Source organism: Branchiostoma lanceolatum, chromosome 10 (assembly GCF_035083965.1).
Source record: "Branchiostoma lanceolatum isolate klBraLanc5 chromosome 10, klBraLanc5.hap2, whole genome shotgun sequence".
Lineage (NCBI taxonomy): Eukaryota > Metazoa > Chordata > Leptocardii > Amphioxiformes > Branchiostomatidae > Branchiostoma > Branchiostoma lanceolatum.
This window is the reverse complement of record NC_089731.1, coordinates 20387252-20408611: the sequence shown is the minus strand read 5'-3', so window position 1 is coordinate 20408611 and position 21360 is coordinate 20387252. Positions and strand designations below refer to the sequence as shown.

Sequence of the window (21360 nt, the reverse complement as noted above, 5' to 3'; positions counted from 1 at the left end):
ACTCGAAAACTATTATTAGAAATATAGTTTGTGTTCATGGGCTGTCATTTGGGGATTGACGCTACAAGCTATGGAGATTTGTTCGTTTAGCCGGTGTAACACTGTCAACGATCTTCGACCTGCTTTGTTGATCCGCAGAAGGTTACCGAATTTCAAAATCGGCCGAAAGTCGAGCGTATTTTCCGCTTGAATTAATTACCCAGTCACATTTGATGGACATTGGTGCCCTGCAAACATCGGCAAACCCATAAAAGCATCAAAAGGAGAGGGCATAAATCTCTCTCTCTCTCTCTCTCTCCCTCTCTCTCTCTCTCTCTCTCTTTCTCTCTCTCTATATATTTACACATATAAATATATATGTATATATATATATATATAAAGGACAAAACGATTTATTATTTACTCATTAATCAGCCGCTAACATAACCAATGATATTTAGAGACTCCTTGCAATTTCTGTCTTCAATCAAACTTTTGTTAAATGTATAGCGACAAAACGCAAAATCACAATTCTTCTCAAGTTTTGCTTACTATGAAGATAGATACATGCATATGAAGAGAGAGAGATGTTGCCAGATTCTGCTGGCAGTAGGTTAATACACGTCTTGAATGTCATTCTCAATATTACCGCAATTTACAAAATCTCAACAACGAGTTTCCATCAAAATTCCATTTTGCGTGGAATGCCGAACAGTATGAAACCGCGTGCTCTGGGTCTGCACTGACTCTGAACCCTGTCTAGATCGACGAATGGGAACTGTGAGGTTCCGCGGTCTTCCCAGATCATTGGGACTACGAGACCACACAATGTTACAGGAGCCGTAGCAAGACATTTCTATATCGTTCCCTCTCAGTCGGTCACTGGTATATCTTCTCTTCACAGCAAGTCTCCTGAGTTTTTTAAAATCCAACTGGAATTGTGAAGCGAAGAGGTTATATAGTGCAGGGTTGATTGTACAATACACATACACGGCAGTGCGGAGGAATACGATCAAAATGGCGATTGTTTTTTCTCCCAACCCTTCAATTTCATCACTTGGAGCAAACAACATCCACAGCTGAATGCTTCTCTGTGGAAGCAGGCAGATCAGAAAGGACAGAAATAGGATGACCAACTCTCTAGGTTGGTCTTGAGAAGATTTTATCTTTGACTCCGCCCCCCGCCGGCCCTGCAATTTACTGTTCCTCTTTACAGCGGCGGATCGAAGTCGCCACCAGATAGCCACATATATGACGAATAACACCAAGAAAGGCGCAAAGAAAAACATAACACTGACAGCGACATAGAACACCTTACTGGCAGCACTGTCAGCTCTAAATTCGCAGAGGTCCAACACTTCTTCACCATACGGCAGTTGGACCAGCGTTGCCAGCTGTGTGAATGGTATGCTGAATATGAGGCTGATGGTCCAGATGGAACACAAGATGGCGGCTGTCCGTTTGCGACGCTGGACGTACTTGGACTTTAGCGGACAGAAGATCGCCTGGTACCGCTCGACAGCAATGACGACCACGGTAAGGACGGACGAATGGTAGAATAGATACTCTGCCATTGGCTGAAGCTTACCTGCAATAGGATGTTAATAACACAATATCATCACTTAAGAACATTGGACTTTTTTTACAATTGTGTCCTCTTTCCTTCCCTATGCATTTCCCAAAGTATGTATGGAAGCCGTCCTATGTTAATAGTCATCAATGCCCAAGAAAAACAACAAACAAACATCTATAAGCTAACGGGCATCCAATATCATAGTCATAACATCCTACACATTCACGTGTTGTAAGAAAACACTTGGGTACGGAAGACCAATCAAACAAGAGCTTTTTAAAAAAGCTGGCGTTTCGGCTACGTTTATAAGTGTGAATTGTCTTTTCCCTTTACTTGAAGTAAAATCTGCCAGAGGAAGTCACTCAAGGGCTGTTCAGTCTATAAGAAAAATTGTCATTTTGGGAAATGAGTACTGTTTTAATAGAGAAAGGCAGATTGGGGAAAGCAATTTTGAAGTTACGTCACTTAACTTAAGTGCTTTTGAAAAAGCTGGTCTTGGCCTACAACTTGTACTTATTTGTAAAATGTATAATAGGCTCATTATAAAAGCTATCAATGTAATTATGTACATGGCACGCAATAAAACATAAAATTTGAAAAAGCACCATTGAATCATCAGAACTATGGTAATTAAGTGAAATAGAAGTTCATAACAGCTAAGGTTCTATCTAAAATGACTACCAAATGTCAAACAAATCAACAGCTACCTCATCCGTATTATTCTGGTTTCCGCATTTACAACATTTCTTCCTTATTTTCCTGGGTAATTTTGCTAAAATTCATGAAAATTCCCATAGTTTTGTGCCGAGGGGCGCCACTTTCCACGTCCGTGTTGTCTGAATGAAGTCGATACTGAACAATGGAGCATTTGCTACTGTAACAAAGAATCGCTGTTTTGCAAACAACATCAAGAGCCTCTGTTTACATCGGGGATAGAAGTTTAGTGGCGAGTGTTTTGCAAGAATCATCTTACCGCGCATAGGAGCCGCTGCACGGTATTTTCCATTACAATGAACAGAAAAATTCGAATGCCGGGTTTGGAATCTATGAAGTCCTGTTCATAAGACAAAGGCCTTGTATATATTAAATGAATATTTAAAAATAACAAATATAAAATATTTCTTTATTTATTAATGAAAAAATGAAAAAATGATATTCATAAATATGATATTGATAGATTAATATAATATCAATATATATTTTTGATATTCAATATCTAAAAAGAAAAGAAAAATCCGTGACGGACACGAACCCGGATCTTCTGGGTCCGAAGTGCTTCGCGTTGCCAGATGGGCTAAGCTGCGGTACGTAACCCGTCTCTCTGTACGTAATGCTATAACCTCACTATATGGTATCATTTATGCCGATTTTTGGTCGTTTTCTTGACGAAATCATTTTTTTTCTTCTGCAATCTTGTGGAATAGATGTAATATGGTCATTTTTCAGGATATCAAAGTCCGAAACCACAATGCAATGATATTTCCGAACAGTTGTAGCAGTTACATGCGGTCGCTGTCCTGTGTCACATGCAAATCTAGCCTGCCTGCATTTTCGTGCTCTCTTGCCATATAAGGCAACGGCTATACAAGGATTTGAGAACGTATTGCCATATAAGGTCTTATTGTGTGCGACACAGTGTTGAACCAAGCTTCCCTGGTTCCTTCCTTGAAGGTCCCTTGCTTGAAGGTAAAAGCCAGGACAATGCGTTCCGGCGCGCATGCGCCGAAACGCAAAAAATTTGCGATGGGTCTTTTATTGATCACAGTAATCAAATCATGGAAGACCAAATGTACGTTGTGGCCTCTCCATGGGTAATAACATCACCAAGCGCTGAGCTGAAACCACGTGTCCTGATAAGCAGATTAACCTTGATGTAAATAGATTTCTTCTTTCCATCTCTAGACATCTCTTGTCTGTATCCGCTGAATGTACAAACACAATTCTTTTTTATGTCTCCACATTCGAGGTCGCTTATTTCTTAAACATCTTCTCCTCAAATAAACCATGGTAAATACCGAAAAAAGGCAACGGCTTTTCCTCAAATGAACCACGATGGTAACCATCAAAAAAAGCCATTTTATAAGTATGTATTTCACAGAGATGAGATCGATAAGAGTTCATACTTTTTTTGGTATGGTCATTCCTCCGAACGTTGTAAAGGTAACAAATTCTGAAATTATAGATCGTCTCCAGAAATATAATGTAAAATATACTTCTTGGAGAGACTACTCAGCACAATATTGGCCAAATAAATCTTCACACACAGACTCTAACCGTATGTTTTAAGGAGGTAAAAACAAACTACTGCTGGCTTTGTGGGGCTGTTTTACAATTGCTACAGAGTTCAGCCTTCAATACATGGGGAACAAGAGTCTTAGGACCCAAAATCTCCATGAAACTTTGTTTTTTTATTAAACCAGTTCCCCCAATTCTATATCGCTCGGCACTGGTATGACCCACACCTGTTGGGGGGGGGGGGGGTGACCCACTTTCGCTACTGCAAGTAACAGATGGCAATAGCTACTACAAGTAACAGATGGCAATGCAACGGACAACACTGCAAATATAAATTTTCCTCATTACTTATGCAAATTAAGTCCAATTTGCATAACTTGCATTTCATTGTATACATCTCTGTCTGAGCTACCTGCATAGTAAATAACATGAAAATCTGTCGCTCCTTTCTTCAGTTATTCTCCTTAGAAGATTTTTAAAAATACGCCATTGCAGTTCCAGTGACACATACCAGGGGGCCAAAATTCGACCTTAATCTTTCTCCTCCCGACACCTACCCACATACCAAATATCATTACAATCCATCTTCACGTTCTAAAGTTATGCTGACTTTACGCATCCGGTGACACAAACATACACTCACAGTGACAAAAACATACACACACGCGCACAAACACGCAAACACACTGAATTTGCATAATTTGCACTTCAGTGTGTACATCTCTCTCCAACCTACCTACGTACCAAATAACATGAAAATCTGTCGTTCCTTTCTTCAGTTTTTCTCCTTTAGAACATTTTTACAAATAGGCCATTGCAGTTCCATATCTCCTGTTGTTTTGCGTAGGTGCGCATATGAAATAGCACCTCATCTAACGACATTGTTCAACAAAAGTTTACGTCTCGGCTGGGTTCCGACACAGTGGAAAGACGCTAATGTTTGCCCTGTTCTCAAAAAGGGCCGCAAGGACCTTGTTGAAGACTATCGCCCTATATCTCTGTTAAGTATCGTTAGCAAGGTGATGGAAAGATGTTTATTTAACCGCATCTTTCCACATCTTAAAGGGCAGATTCACCCACTTCAACATGGCTTTATTAAGGGCAGATCTACCGCAACATTGTTACTTCAAATTTATGATAAAATCGGCCACATTCTAGATAATGGTGGCCAAGTTGATGTAGTATTTCTTGATTTCTCGAAAGCTTTCGACTGTGTCTCCCACCGCCTTCTAGTACACAAGCTAAAAATGTATGGAATACATTCCAACCTGCTAGCTTGGTTCGAAAGTTATTTGTCATGTCGTAGACAACGAGTTATTGTAGAGAATGTGCACTCCGAATGGCTCCCAGTTGTCTCAGGAGTCCCCCAAGGTTCCATACTTGGGCCGCTCCTATTTCTATTATTCATAAACGACCTTCCTTCTGTAGTCAGTAATACAATGGCGTTGTATGCAGACGACTCTAAATGTTTTAAACATATCTCAACTGTCATTGATTGTATATCACTCCAAAAAGACATTGATAACATGTACAATAGGGGCAAAACATGGATGATGAAGTTCAATGCAGGCAAATGTAAGTTACTATCAATAGGTAGGGGAAATAATCTAATCCAGTTTCAATACAAAATGAATGACACTTTTTTAGAGGTAGTCTCTGAATACAACGACCTAGGAGTTTCGGCAACTGGTCAGTTATCTTGGAAATTTCATGTTCAAAACATCATCTCCAAAGCCAATTCAACATTGGGTTTCATCAAACGGTCTTTGGGCTTCCATGCCCCATTGCTTGTCAAAAAAGCTCTCTATGTGTCCCTAGTTCGAAGTAAACTAGAATACTGTTCGACGGTGTGGTCTCCCCACACTCGAGAACTAATAGAAAGGCTGGAGAGTGTACAAAGGCGAGGATCCAAGTTCATCCTCAATAGCTATTCCGCTGACTTCACGTATAAAGAAAGATTGCTTAAGTGTACATTTTTACCATTGTCATATAGACGTGAAATGCTAGATTTAGTTTTCATTTTTAAATGCTTCTTAGGCTATTACGAAATAGACGTCAACAATTACTTATCCTTTCCGCACCCTTTCCTAAGGGCATTCTCTCTGGCCAAATTGACCCCAAGAAAATGTCACACAGAAACCTTCAAGCACTCTTTTTTCTCAAGAATTGTCCGAATATGGAATGCCCTCCCAACAGAGATTAGACACCTCAGGCTAATTCCGAACTCTTCAACCAAACGCTTTAAGCGATCCATTTCAGAACATTACAGATCTCTTCTGACAACACACTTTGACATCAACAACATATGTACATGGACTACCTCCTGTTAATGCTGCACAAGATAGACAAACCGTCCTTTTCAATATCTTTGTTATTACATGTACCACCATTATTGTCATTTTATTGTTATTATTGTTATTATTGTCATTTCTTGTATGTATTGTGATATAAGTGATGATTCTTTATTTGTTTTTAAATGTACTCTGGAGGTGTTGGCCTTGTAAAGGATGCATCGATCCTGTTGCCAACACCTCTCAGAATTTTATTCTGTGAAGCTTAATAAAATAAATAAAAAACATCAGACCGTGCGCGTCCAACTTGTGGTAGATTGACTCAGGGTATTGTAGGACGCCTAGTAGCCCACTGTACTACATTCAACAACATCAGAACGGCTGTGACAAATGAGATAACAGACAGACTTGGTGTCGACGTCACAGTGAATGTGTTTCAACAACCTGAAGAGTGACTGGTGGAAATTCTCCTAGGGGTAGAAGTAGACGAGGAGGAGGTAGAGGCAGAGTGCTGGGAACAATTCATCCTAACGGTTGCCAGAATGATAAGAACCTTGACTATCATGGCCCTGAAACATACCATGTGGAATGACTCAAAGATGCATGTAACGTTAGTATGACAACAGAAAACAGCCATAGGCAAAACAGAAACAGAATGGACAAAGAACTATGCAAGGTTGCAAAGAATAAAAACGCACAGTATTATTGTATAATGGCAGTTGATGCGACAGTGGTGCTAGAAAAGTGTAAGACAATTTATTCAAATTGCGTGTGTAAATTGTATGTATAACTCTATCGTGACTTGTATATAGGGCGTATTCAGTCACGTGACCCTCCCCCTAGCAACGAGCACTGTCGGCCATTTTGGTGTACACTTGATAGTGGAGCCCTATGGAACTCTCCGTAGAAATGGCAGATGTTTTCTACGCCATTCACAATTTCCCTTCAAAACGTTTTGTCTCATAATCATGGTGTTTTGCCTCGTGGTCAAATATTGGATTGGGACTGATAAAGCACACACTGATCGGGTAACAGTAAGATTGATTTTGCCACGGTTTCTCGTGTAGGTGCAGGAACATACGAAGGGACTAACGACTGAAACAAAAGTGGATTTCTGACATGCGAACAGCGGATCTAAATAGTTGAAGTTTGAGAATCAACGTGTGTGTATGGAAACCTTTTGTATCTGGTAGAAAAGCAAATTACAGGCCCGTTGTGTAACACAGTCGCGGCACCGTGTAGTCGTTGCTTAAGATACGTTCATAAACTGGGGGTCTTTCAAAGTCGAACTTTCCCGATCATAACGTACTCCCTGTCAACAAAATTTCTCACGACACTCAAGACACCGTACTACGTGGCTGCAGGCCTTGGAACACTTGTATGCTGTGAACTGATTTTATGCGTACTCTGTAAACAGTTTAGCGGCCATTTTTGTAGGCTTCTGGGGAAAATCTTTCCTCGCTCGTCGATAATGGGTCATTTCCAGTAGGTGAAATTGGATTTTTGTAGCGAAAAGGATGTGAGGCTGGAGACTCTTTGCATATAATAAAACGGCGATCAGACGACTTCGCGCGCATTCCTTGGAAATTTAGAGACCGTCGGACACCGAGAAACTTCGCTGCAGGGTGAACACCAAAATGGCCGCCCGCGGAGGGCAGGGGTGATGACGTCCCGTGAAAACGCCCTATACGTTGTTACTGTGTAAGCTACTCATTTTATATTGTAATATAAGATTTTATATGAAGGAGGAATAAAATAAAAGAAAGAAAGAAAGAAAGAAAGAAAGGGACAGGGCATGGCGCCGGCCTTTAAGTACATGATGACATACTGAAATGTAAAAATTGATAGCAGGAAAATACAAAGGAAGCTCGAAGATAGTAAATTTAAAAGATGAGGTGTGTTCGATTTCTGGATTTCTCATTCAGGATCCATACGTAAGACAAGGTGAGACCCAGGAAACAAAACCCCACTGGATAAGTCCGTATTTATCATCATCTCATTACAATTCATCGCAATTCAACTTGCGGCCTTGATGAGGAATTGAGCCTTATAGAACATGACTTGATTTTAGCGGTATGTCTCATTGCTGATGTTGAAACTGTGCGCTAACGTAACGTTTATGCACGCTCTGTTCTGCCAGGTCAGTTCAATCTCAGAGACACCTTTAAACAATGCATGCAGTTAGATATGCGAAGGTTAGACGTGACAGGTCGTTCGGTGTAATATAACCAGCTGCTGCCGTAGCGCGTGCCTGTGAAGCTGGTGTGTTACACCGAAGGGCGGTTATACCGGCTATATAGATACAGATACAGAGTGGCAACGTAACTTCTGTTCAACGTTATGTTTGGACACTGATGAACAAGGATTGCATATGGGATGTTTTTTTCGCCACCTCGTGTCATAAACTGTCTATGCTCTCTTTCCCCAGGCTGTGCGTATGTACCATACATGTAAATATATTCCGCCGGCTTTCAAGACCGGCCACTATATGTGCGGCCTTTCCAAAAATGAAAAATTCCAAGAAAAGTACCACTACGAGTGATTCGGAGGCTTTCATTGGCGTGACAGAACTCTAGGAACATATGATAACCGTAGCAAGAATGATGTTCGTCCATCGTAGTCGATGAGGATCTCAACTTCAGTTGTCCTTTTAGTAAGAATACACAATAACTAACACGTCAACGCTTTTCACTTGATTCTTTTAATTTTGTAATGTCTGTACCAACGCGCTAGGTTCTAGTACTAGCAGGTGCTTTCTTAATGAATAGCTTTCAGGAACATGCCGCACATTGCGACACTATGAAAGGAGCGGAAAGTGCGAGGCTGGCATTACAATGCACAACATCGGCGTTGTGATAAGTGCTGCTACTCAAGCCCGTCTGCGATCAACTACATATTTAGGCTTGGTAAGTGTGTCCCAGGAGACGGCTGCACTCATAAATGGTATTTTCGGGCTTTTTACAGGTGAAAGTTCGGAGAAACGGCTGTGTGTTCTCACAAAGCCCCCTATCATCACAGCCGGATTGGCTTATGGGTTACTGACTCTACTCACGGTAGAGATTTGCGATTGGAGCAAGTTGAATTGAGTCTCGACCTTCAGCAAACCCACAGGGTATCTTAACCACCAGGCGACTGGGAATCGACTTAAGGTTTTAACAAAGTTAACAGAAAAAAAATGATCACGAAACTCTTTGAAGTCTCCGGCCATACATTCCATTTCCAGGCATCTTATTTTGTACACACTGCTGATTAGTTTTCTCCGAAAAGTACCCCAAGACGATTGATGAGCACCTCACATCTCAGTGGGTCCGGGCGAACGAATGGACCGGACGGGATTTTAGAATTCGTCTGAGGGAGAAAGCGAGCATTAATAGATTAAGTTGGCTCTGTGCAGAGTCTATGATTCCCAATGGCCAATTTTAGAGACGTGGACCACCCATGAGCGGATCAAAGGCAAATCAGGTGATTAACCCTACACGAAATCAGTCAGGCTGAGCCAATCAGCACGGTGACATGTAGTTAAATTGTATGTGACAGAAGAACGAAAAAGCAAGGTAGACACACATTTAATTTCCCACTTTTGCGGGCGCTGAGTTATTTCTCAAAGCGAATTTAGAAAAGCCCCGATTCCTTATCTTCATGGAAAGCGTGGGCAAAATACGGAATGGTTAATATTGGTAAAACAGCGTAGAAGTAGCAGCATATGTTTGAATATCTCCTCCCCTGAATTTGAGCGAGGAGGTTATTCATTGGTGTTGTGATTGACAGTCATATTGTATTTAATAATACAGTCGAGTCGAGGCTGAACCGCGGATGCATACCTCCGTAGATCATTTGTATCTGTACTACACAGCCGGTAAAACCACCCTTCGCTTCGGCGTAACATACCAGCTTCAACCGGGGGCGATGGTTTTTGTCACACTTAACGTTTGAACACATAAGATACAGTATCTCTGCCAATCTTACTGTTTACCAAGCCATAGAAGCATCAAGTAGGCAGCATTGAGGGAAGCAGGCACTACCTGATTCTGACTAATGCTTAGGGTAGTTGACGCACTTTCGGGCGTGACCCCTGTGAGTCATACAAGTTATGTTCAAATTGTATGTTAGAATGATATATTTATTTCCAGTGCACATTATTGTGCAGAAAGGAAAGGAAGGTGTTCTTTTTTATTCCAAGGTAACTTTAATTTCACAGAAGAGATTCACAGTATTGTCCTTCTTGGGGTACAATGTATATGACAACTAGACGTTATGATCAACAAATGATCCTACTTACTAGCATATTCTAGTTTATCATGAAAAAACTACAGCATAAAGTGATTAACATAAGCTGACCATTGGCACACAGGAAGGAAACAAATATTGGTTAACTGATTTGTGGTTTGTCTGGGTTTCTTTACTTCTGGTGTTAAATTCCATGAACGTGAGTGCAAGTGTGTGCATGTGTCGGATCACTAACGTAAAGTCGGTTCGCACTTTGTCTCAAAACTAACTATATTCACCTTTAAGTTATTCTAGACATGATTCACAGCTAACGTCTTCGAAAGAGAGTAACCACGACTCGTTAAATCTGCTGTTTTGTATTGTATTTATTTAGTAAGAACGGGAACATTATTATGCATTATTTTGTGACCGCCTGCTGGTAGCCTGGTACTGTGAATTTTGTAATCGATCCAAACTCCGATCCACAGATTTTTTCCTAACCTTTTTTATTTCACCGGTCCAGCAGAAAATACAGGATTTATACCGGTACCGGTACCCACCTCTAGCCGCGTTATTTTGGAGCCCGGCCGGGACCCTGAATCAGCTTAACTCGGACTTAACATCAACACGGTTTCCGGTAATAAATGGACGCCGTGAACTAATCCTGCAAACACAGGGAGGCACCACCTGGTACCCGGCAGTCCACCGGGACAAATATGTGTCTTCGGGGCCCGGCCGGGATCACACCCCCTACGGGCACCGGCGCAATTGGGACATAACCATAAGGGATCAACGGCGACAGAAGGCAGCCACTGCCAGCATCGCTACATTCCCATGTACAGAATGTGATAGAGACTGCCACTTAAGAATTGGCTTGTTCAGTCTTCAATGAAGATGTCTGGATCCCCCCCCCCTATCGTCCCATGAGCCACCCATCGTCCAAGAGACGGCAGGAGGTCGGCAACCATTATGGTATTTTCCAACCTGCGGTTATATCTTTTTTGTAAACCACTTGGGCTTGAAATTTAACAAAAAATGAATTGAATCATGTCAGCTCCTCTAGACACTGATTTACGATAACTACTAGCATTGACGACTGGCATGCTAGTTGTTATTCAAACCTGTTTGAAGAACATTAATCACTATATGGTAGAAAAATAATAATTCCAAAGAACAGCAAAAAAAAAGGTGACGTTAGACAGACGGTGTATAAAGTTTCTAGCGTCATTTTTCTAGAGTGAAAACTACACTACCCGAGGCAGAAGGTTTATGACGTCTTTCCGGTATAATGGGGGCTGAAGTATCCATGCTGAGGTGCAGGAACGACGGCGCAGGATTGAATAGTTTTTCAGGGAGGCCATAACAGAAATAACCGTCAACAAGGAGTAACTATAAACGTTTCCACCACAACACAACATAAGAATTGTTCACACCCTGGGAATATTTAAGATTTTTAGAATAATTTTCTTGGAAATGTTACGTTACTTGGCATACATCGTACCACTATGAACACCTTGCGCAATAACGTGCATTCATTCATATTCTAATCCACAACCGTCACCCGCAGGACGCCAGTTTCCTGTCGTAAAACCCATGGCATAATTGATGTGACATGGCTCTAACCCAGATATAATCTATAATGACATTTGTAGATTGCATGGAACTGCATATTTGTATTGCAGCATGTGTTCACGAAGTCGCACTAATAAAAATGCTTATGTACACAATTAGAAAACAACAGAGCGTAAAATTAGGACCTGTCAGGTTGTTTCGGAACCAGAACGTCTCGTGGGAAGTTTGTTCCCGTGTCTAAAATATCTATCTTTTAACGTATATTGATAGAACTTAAAAGATTTTAATGCTTAAATCTAAGCATTACAGTAGTATTGCTGTGACGTTAGTACGGTGAACTTTCGTATCTATAATCATTTGACAATAGTTTCCAAGAAAGTTCCCCCTACACACAGAATAGACTCCCCCAAACAGGCCGCTGTGTTAGAAATGTTGCAACATAGATCTACGTTCTTTTTTGGTGTTTTCCTCCAGAATCTTCGTGATATTGTCGGTAAGATCCCTCTATAGAATATAGTACTGCCTTTTAGTTTACAATTTACTGATACCATGGGAAAAGCAAGCCTCCATTTGACTGTCGCCGAACTTGTGTGACAAATGAAACCCTTTGCGGCTCTCCCTTTTGCATTGTGCCGCTTGTCTGGCTTATTTGACGTGGATAAAACTTTTGCTTTTGCTCATTACGTGTGGTATTTTGACCACTGATCATTTGCAACGTTTGCTGGCCCTTCTTGTGCAGCAGTTACAGTTATAGTTGAATTGTGCTTTATATTCTCTGGAGGAACTCTTGCCGGTGTCCACACCACAGTGACTTCCTGCCAGGAGGGCGGTCCACGCCCGATCCAAAACATGCTTTGTTAGGATTAGCGGCTCGTTATGGGGGGCAAATGACCCAGATCTTTATTTTGAAATGTGAAATAAACCAATTCATATTTCAAATCTGTTTAAAAAAATGATCTCTTTTGACAATCACTTTTGAAATGTTTGCAAATTATAAGAACAACTTCTAAAACATGGTTCTCTCGTATTTCCTTTTATTAGAAACATTTATGAATATTTGTAAGGATTTGTTATTATATAACAATAATTCGAAGATATTACAAATATCATTAAAAAAAGTGTGGTGACTTGGAATGGACTCTAAATAAAGAAGCTGCTAGGGGGCCCAAACCCACACCACGTCTTGATTACACCACAAGCTATCTGCCACCAAAAAATCAAGACCATAGCATGTCCAGGTCAAGAGATACAAAAATGGAATTTCTGCTGCAGTACCAAGGTCACATACCAGGGGGCCCAAAATCGACCTTGAATTTCGGCTTCACAACACCTGCCCACATACCAAATATCATCGTAATCCATCAAGACGTTCTTGAGTTATGCTGACTGGAGTGGTGCGGAAACACAAACAAACAGACAGACACACAGACACACCCAAAACTATATCTCCATTTTTCATGGAGATAATAAATAAACAAATGATTGATGATGAATTTACAGTAGCTTTACACTTAGAGACATTTTTTTCAGATTCAGCTGGATATTTTGGAACTAAGTGGTCGAGATACTGAATAATAAGATTGTATAATCCTACAAAATTCTGCCATATTTCCCATGACTGCTCTGGTCCTTTTGAAAAATTACATGTGTCCTACATCCTGACGATGATTTTAACTCTCAATATATCTGTGGATAAAAAAATGTCTAACACTTACACATAGCTGACCCGAAGACCCATGGATAAGGTATCCACGTCTTGACCAGTGCCACGGGGACGCTGATGACTAGAAACAGCAGGTCCGCCACGCTCAGGTTGGCCAGGAACACCTTGATCGGCGTCCGCTGAATCTTCCGAGCAGATCCGCCGAAGAACGACACTACACACACCGTGGCGTTCCCCGTGAGGCCGATGATGAAGATAACGACGTGTAGGACAGTAACTACAGTCAAAGCCTCTGTGGACAGGGGAGACACCGGGATGGGCTGGAACGTTACGTTAGAGCCGTTAGACATTCTGTTGATCGCCAGACACCTGAGTGAAATACTCAAGCCGGTGGACTGACTGTTGCCTGTAGAAGTGGCGCCTGGCGAATGATATGCTGCTCACAAACTCGCTGATCAGTCGTATGTTTCACCCGCGCCCTTTCCTCACAGTCTCATCAAAGGGATGTTTGTGAGGAATGTACCATACAAAAAAGGGGAGGCGAAATAGCCATTTTATTTTCTACAGAATATATGGACTAGAAAGGTAAATGTAAACAAAATATGTTTGTCGCATAGATGAATTGCGTTGTTCATTATCCCTTTTGAAGGACACAATAGGCCCTGTACGGCAAGCAGTGTGTGCTATGTCATGTTGAAAACGGAAATAGTTTCAATATGGATATGGAATTTTCGTTGTTTGTAACTGGTTTATCAATCGTGTATTCTCTAGAACACAATGTATGTCAATTTTCTAGAACAGAATGGAGTCCAAGTCTCTCTCTCTTTCTCTCTCTCTCCTGGCGTTGTCAGCAAAAAACGTTATACTTAAGATACTTTATTGTCATTGGCTCGCTGATTGATGACATATCTAGCTGGAAGATAATGGTTAATTTGTGTTGGAAACGTCACTGCGACTATCATATGGGAGCTCGAGCATTTGTCTTCGGAATACAAACCTATATTGATTTTGTAAAACTGTTTTACAACACGATTACGTGATGGGTGCTGGAAAGATTATGCAATGATTCTGTAATGATTCAACAACGACTTTACAATGATTATGAATTGTTTATATTTCTGGGAAAAGACTACCAGCCTTGTAGTGTAAAATGTCCTTATAGTTAGCATTCTTTATCTTATGATACAACATACAACATTGATTGACATTGATTGGCAATGGTGATGCTATCTTAATGCTCGTGGCAACGTTTTAATATGTATGTGCCTTTTAGACAGGATCACGAGCTGAAGAATGATCAAAATGAATGTTACGAGTTACCGTTTGAAACACTGATAACACAAACCATCACTCGTTGCTGGAAACCATGATCTCACACATTGATTTTCTTATCTGACGCCTGCCACAGTCCCAACGCTGCATGGCAGCTAGACAGGCGGGGGATTAAGAGAGAAAGCTGGGAATTATTAGATTAACCTTTCTGTAGCCTTACGTTAGCGCTGGAGATGGGGAGAAATACAGACATGCACTTATATTGGTAGATATTCAGAGGCTAGCGCTGGACGTATGAAGAAATAGACATGCAGTTATAGTGCTTAGTATTCAGAAACTATGTCCTAATGTACCAGGAGATGCCAAGCCCTTAAGTTATAATAATTGTTTCTGTCACGTTTTTAAAAGCTTAGGTTTGGGGAGATGGCGATGAGCTGTAACGTGTTTAACAGACGAAAAACTGCAACAGCATGCCAATATGTCTTATCCATAGACAGCAACACCATTAGTTTTGATATGGACGACATGTACCCGAACATTTTCTATGATTAGCCGTATGATTTCATCGATTTGCTCGGTTTCACGCTGTTACATATCGGTGACCCCAAGAGCCCTGATATATACTGAACCAATCAAACTTTATTGCACAACAAATGTAACAGGTACAGTGTATGACGAATTCTTAAATAGTAGTAAATATCAAAACTAATTACTACTAAAAACTAATTGTGGCGTCGTGTGGCGCAAGTGTAGAGCGCGCGGCTGTCAAACAATGGGACCCGGGATCGAATCCCAGGGTTGTGCCCAGTGACATGTCCGAACTTGCGCCCCGACGTTGTGCCCTTGGGAAAGGCACTTTACACGCATTTCCCCCCTCAATTAGAGGGACAAGTCTCCAACGGCAGCTGTCTTCAAGGCGGACCTCGAGTGTAAGAGTCATCCGGCAGCTCGCTGCAAGCATCCCAACCAGAACCAGCACGTCTCCCTCGAATTGGTGCCGCTGGAGAAGGCGGATGCCCAAAGTGTGTGGGTCTCAGATTCGCAACCTGTTATCCACCTTAAACAAATTCACGCGAAGGCTACCGTGTCAATTGACACGGTCACCATACTCGATCTGTATTTGTTTCTGTACTATATATATATATGTATCTGTACTATGTATCTGTACTATGTATCTGAATACGAATAAAGATAATACGAGTGGTTGCCATTATGTATCAAAACTAATATGCCAATGCCTGTAACAATGCTAATATTCATACATAACTTAACACTAAACACTACGCTATTCAATATGAGTGGTACAATATACGTATATGGAACATGGATTACATGATGATACACAGGAAACAAAGTTAACATCAAGTGTTTATGTCAGAGACGATACGGTTTCTTTTGAGAAAAGCGGTAGATATATATTGGCCTATGTACAAGGAAATTGCGTCAGGACATAACATAACTAGGTTAAAGGTCTCTGAGCTTGTGTTAGGTAAGGTTATGTTTGCATTGTGGGTGATAAAGTTCAGCAGTGTCTGTCTTTCTTCAATATACGCGGGCCATATTAATAGAAGGTGGATTCATCTTCAACAGTTTGTTTGCACGTAGGACATCGTCTCTGAGTGGCTGGTACATTATTATGACGACCTTTTTTGATTTCTAAACAATGTGAGCTGATTCGCAGTTTGGTTATGTTAGCAACAAATGACTTATTTTGGATTGATGAAAGGTACTCCTCAAATGTGAAGTCAGTTTTGAATTTGGAATGATTTGCAACTTGCTGTAACTTCTTATCTCTTGCCTCCAGCCAGAAACAAACGTATCTTTCAGACGTTGTTTGAACACATTACCAAAATGCTTGGCGTGAGCTGTTGGATTTAACCAAACATTTTGAAAACCGTGTCTGCATAAAGCATCTTGCACATGAACGTCCCCGTCCTGTTCCTGCTCAACAGCGATATCGTAGGCTTTTTTTAACTATTCTGTTATTATTTGTGTAGTCTAAGACTAAGCCAATATTTGATAGGTTGTGTTTGGGCTTTAATATACAGAAATAAATGTTGTAAGAACGAGCTGTGCGAGTTCAAAATTCGTCGCCGAGGCCTCGCTGAATCTAAGCGCAGCTTCCAGTGACTCGCGAAAGCCGAGCTCCGAAAAATCGGCCGAAGCCCGCGGAATCGCCAGGACGTCGGTCGTACTTCGGCCGAAAATCCCCATTTGGAGCTCGCCGACAGTTCGGCCGAGCTAAATTGTTGATTTGTGACGGGGGCTTTAAGCTTCGCGAGTCACTGGAAGCTGCGCTTAGATTCAGAGAGGCCTCGGCGACGATTTTTGAACTCGCACAGCTCGTCAATAGTTTGCCCGTAGCTCGCCCGAGCAACGCCCAGCGCTCGGTCAATATTCAGGCGGGCATCCGAGGATTTTAGACCCGATTTTTGGTCGGTCGGAGGTCGCCCGAACTCTTCGGTCTCGTGCGAGCCTCGCACGGGCTTTGTACAATAACCGGACGACCGTCGTCAGTGTTCCGGCCGACTCATGTAATCATTTATTTGGGATGCAAATTCAAATGAATTGTTTTCGGCCATTATAAATGGAACTGAAACAAACTCAAAATTAAGAGACTTCTGCCAAGAAAGTTTTTGCTCAGCAGAAAGTGCTGTCACACATTTTTCAAAAGTTTTATTAGATGCTTCAAAAAGTTCCCTCAAAATTCGGCGTACAAAACAGGCCAAAAAAATTATACACAAAAAAAAAGAATAAAGTTTGGTTCGACCAACGTTGCTGGTCGCTACGCCAACGTTTGAAACGATTATCACTAGAATTGAGAAAAGAACCATGGATTCATGAAACCAGAATAAAATACTTTACGGCCTTAAAAGATTATAAAAAGCTTATTAAACAATGTAAACGGAAATATAAGGCAGACTTACTGTCCAAGTTAGAGCATTTGAATGAAAAAAATCCCAAAGAATTTTGGTCTTTATTTGATTTTTTTGAAAAGGAAGTTAACGGAAAAGCACAAAGAAATTCTTCAGACCCTAATATCACAAACTCAGAATGGATTGAACACTTTAAAGGTCTAAATAATTTAACAAAACACAAAAACTTTAACGCAGACTTTGAAAAAACTATCGCTGAACGATTAGAACAATTTGATAAAAATTCATTTAATTTACTAGACACTCCTTTTACTACAAAAGACGTTCTGGATGGCATAAAACAACTCAAATCTGATAAAGCTTGTGGCATGGATTCTATTTCCAACAACATGTTAAAACATGGATCTACTTCAAAACAGTTTTGTCTCTCATTGGTTACCCTTTTCAACATTATTCTTTCTAAAGGCACATTTCCGCAAAACTGGAATACAAGCATCCTTACTCCAATTTTTAAATCAGGTGACAAGGCCAATGTTGACAACTACAGAGGCATCGCCCTTTCTAGTTGTCTCTCAAAATTGTTCACCCGACTCTTGAATAATAGGCTACAAAACTTTGTAGAAAACAATAATCTGCTGGCCGACACTCAATTTGGATTCAGAAAGAAGTGCCGAACTGCCGATAATATCTTTATTCTTAAATCTCTTATTGAGAAATATACACAACAAAAGAAAGGTAAATTGTTTGTCTGTTTCGTTGACATGAAGAAAGCATTCGACAGTGTTTGGCGCGATGGGTTATTTTATAACTTGTTACACTGTGGCATCGATGGAAATTTCTTTAATGTTTTGAAATCAATGTATATGGATGTCAATTATGCAGTTAGAGTAGAGAATGGTTTATCTGATTCTTTTGTATCAACTTGTGGTGTAAGACAAGGATGTAATCTTAGCCCATTGTTATTTGATCTATTTATCAATGACCTGCCGCAATGTTTTGATAGTAACAAATGTGATGCTGCTGTCCTTACTTCAAAGTCTATCAACTGTTTGTCTTGGGCAGACGATCTTGCTTTGGTCTCTTTGTCAAAACAAGGACTCCAAAACTGCATCAATGCCCTAGAAACATACTGTAATAACTGGAAACTATCGGTTAATGTCTCCAAAACAAAAGTCCTTATTTTTTCTAAAGGTGCTACAAAGAAAATGTCAAAAGATTTCTTTATCTATGGTAAAGAAATAGAAGTTACGGACAGTTACACCTATCTTGGTATCCCACTTACGTCCTCAGGTAAATTCAAAACAGCCAGAAAATTTCTAAAAACCAAGGCTATGAGAGCTATATTCAAATTGAAATCACTTTTATCATCGGAAAATATCCCAATACAATTTGGTAAAAATCTTTTTGACAAATTTGTTAAACCTATTCTTTTATACGGATCCGAACTAACTTGTTTTGATCATTCCTCCAAAACAGTGAAACTTATTGTATCGAAAAACATTTCTACATCTACTCCCAGATATATTTTTTCTATTTTACTTGGAAAACTTCAATTGGATGAAAACTTACCAGTTGTAATTCGAAAGAGTACTTGTTCCGATTTAACTAATTCTTACATTATTAATTTTGAAAGAAGATCAGACAAAGACATGTTTCTAAAATTAACGTCTTAGCTCACTCTAGATAAGGATGGCTTTTCAGTAGCTAACATACACCGCCCGTTGGATATACCTGAATTTGACATCATTGACCTACGTTTTCAAAAATTTCTGCTAGGAATACATTCAAAATCCTCCAACGACGGAGAACGAGGAGAATTGGGAACTTTTCCCATCATATTGTCTGCAAAAATTCAGCTCATCAAATATTGGCACCGTTTAGTAAACTTACCTGAGGACTCTCTGCTTCGCGAAGCATACAATGTTGTATTTTCTAGTGATCATGACTGGATTAATCATGTGAAGGATGTTCTCAATTATCATGGCCTTGGATACATATGGATGAATCCTAAATGTTATAAAGTAGACTATATTGAACATCAACTCAACTGCAGACTACAGGATGCACATATACAAGAGTGGTTAAGTTGTGTAAGCAATAATTCAAAATTGTCCCTTCTTCACAAATCCAAAAATCATTATGTACAAGAAAAATATCTTTATGATGTGAATAGTGTTGAAATCCGTAAAGCGATAACACAGTTAAGAATTAGTAGCCATAGATTGAATATAGAAACAGGTAGATACTTTAATGTAGCTCCCGACCAAAGGTTTTGCCCATTCTGTCCTAATCGAATTGAAGATGAGTTTCACTTTATTATGGAATGCTCTAAATATGATACCCTACGAGTTGAGTTATTCACCTTTCTCAATTCAAGTACTTCAGATTTTAAGACACTCAATACCACAGATAGATTTGACTATATTTTAGATGCAACAGCTCATACAGTGTTAAAATAGGCAAATATATAAAAGATTGTTTTGTTATTAGAAAAAATAATGATACTCAAAATTAGAAAAATTGAATCATGTAAAACCTAAGATAGTCATTTTGATGTAGTGAATAGTTTTATTCCATACCCATGTCTTGTTCTATGTTTACTGTTGTTGCCATACTTTGTACCTGCTACAATGGTCGCGCAATAAAGTTCTTCTTCTGTAAGGCGTAAAAAGTAAGGCGTGCTTCAGACCAGCGTTGAACTGATGTCGACGGGCGCTTGGACGGGCTCCGGCCGAACTCCTTCTTGTTTATGGATAAAAGGTAAGGACAGTTTGGTTTATAATATAAGATGTTAAATAATACTGTAATATTAACTAATACTAATATGAACTTGTCAAAGAATGCTGCCAAACTTTTTTAATGAAAGATAATTCAATTGCAAAGCTAAATTTTCATTGAAAAACATTTTTTTATAAATAAATGTCCTGATCTATCTCCTTCTACATAAAGAGCGGAGTAAAACAAGGTTGCGTGCTGGCACCTACACTTTTTGGAATTTTCTTTTCCGTACTGCTGTCTCATGCCTTCAGCACATCCACAGATGGTGTTTACCTGCACACGAGGTCCGACGGGAAGCTGTTAAACCTTGCACGACTTCGCTCCAAGACGAAGGTGAGGACAGTGCTCCTTAGAGAGATGCTCTTTGCAGATGATGCAGCACTCGCAACCCACACAGTTTAAGCTCTCCAGAGACTGAGTGACTGCTTCAGTAACGCATGCAAGCTGATCGGACTCACTGTAAGCTTGGAAAAAACATGTGTCTGTGCACAAGGGGTTAGCACTTCCCCTGCTCTTACCATGGATAATTTACTCCTACAAACTGTGGATAGTTTCACCTACCTGGGCTCTATATACAGTTACTAACACACTGTCCCTAGACGCTGAACTGGACAAAAGGATAGGGAAGACAAATACCACGATGGCCCGGCTGACCCAGAGAGTATGGGAAAACAGAACCTTGTCACTGCACACAAAAGTACAAGTTTACCGGGCCTGCGTACTCAGCGTCTTACTGTACGGAAGCGAAACATGGAGCACGTACGTACGACAGGAACGTCGGCTAAACGCCTTCCATATGCGATGTCTCTGACGCATGCTAGGACTCAGCTGGAAGGACAAAATACCCAACAGTGTCTTCCTGCAACAAGAAAAAATACAGAGCATCTACTCCATCATCAGCCAACGTCGTCTTCG

The 21360-nt window shown here is 40.4% G+C and overlaps 1 protein-coding gene across 1 annotated transcript; it reads right to left on the bottom strand.

Annotated features, from left to right (window-relative positions):
* On the bottom strand, positions 1 to 1638 carry LOC136442933 (neuromedin-U receptor 2-like). Its single transcript, XM_066439974.1, has one exon. The coding sequence runs from the start codon at positions 1551 to 1553 to the stop codon at positions 645 to 647; it is 909 nt and encodes a 302-aa protein (XP_066296071.1). The 5' UTR covers positions 1554 to 1638; the 3' UTR covers positions 1 to 644.
* Between the last annotated feature and the right edge of the window lie 19722 nt (positions 1639 to 21360).

What these genes read in the sequence shown, in the direction of transcription:
- LOC136442933 (XM_066439974.1), bottom strand. Translation starts at nt 1,553, where the DNA reads ATGGCAGAGTATCTATTCTACCATTCGTCCGTCCTTACCGTGGTCGTC.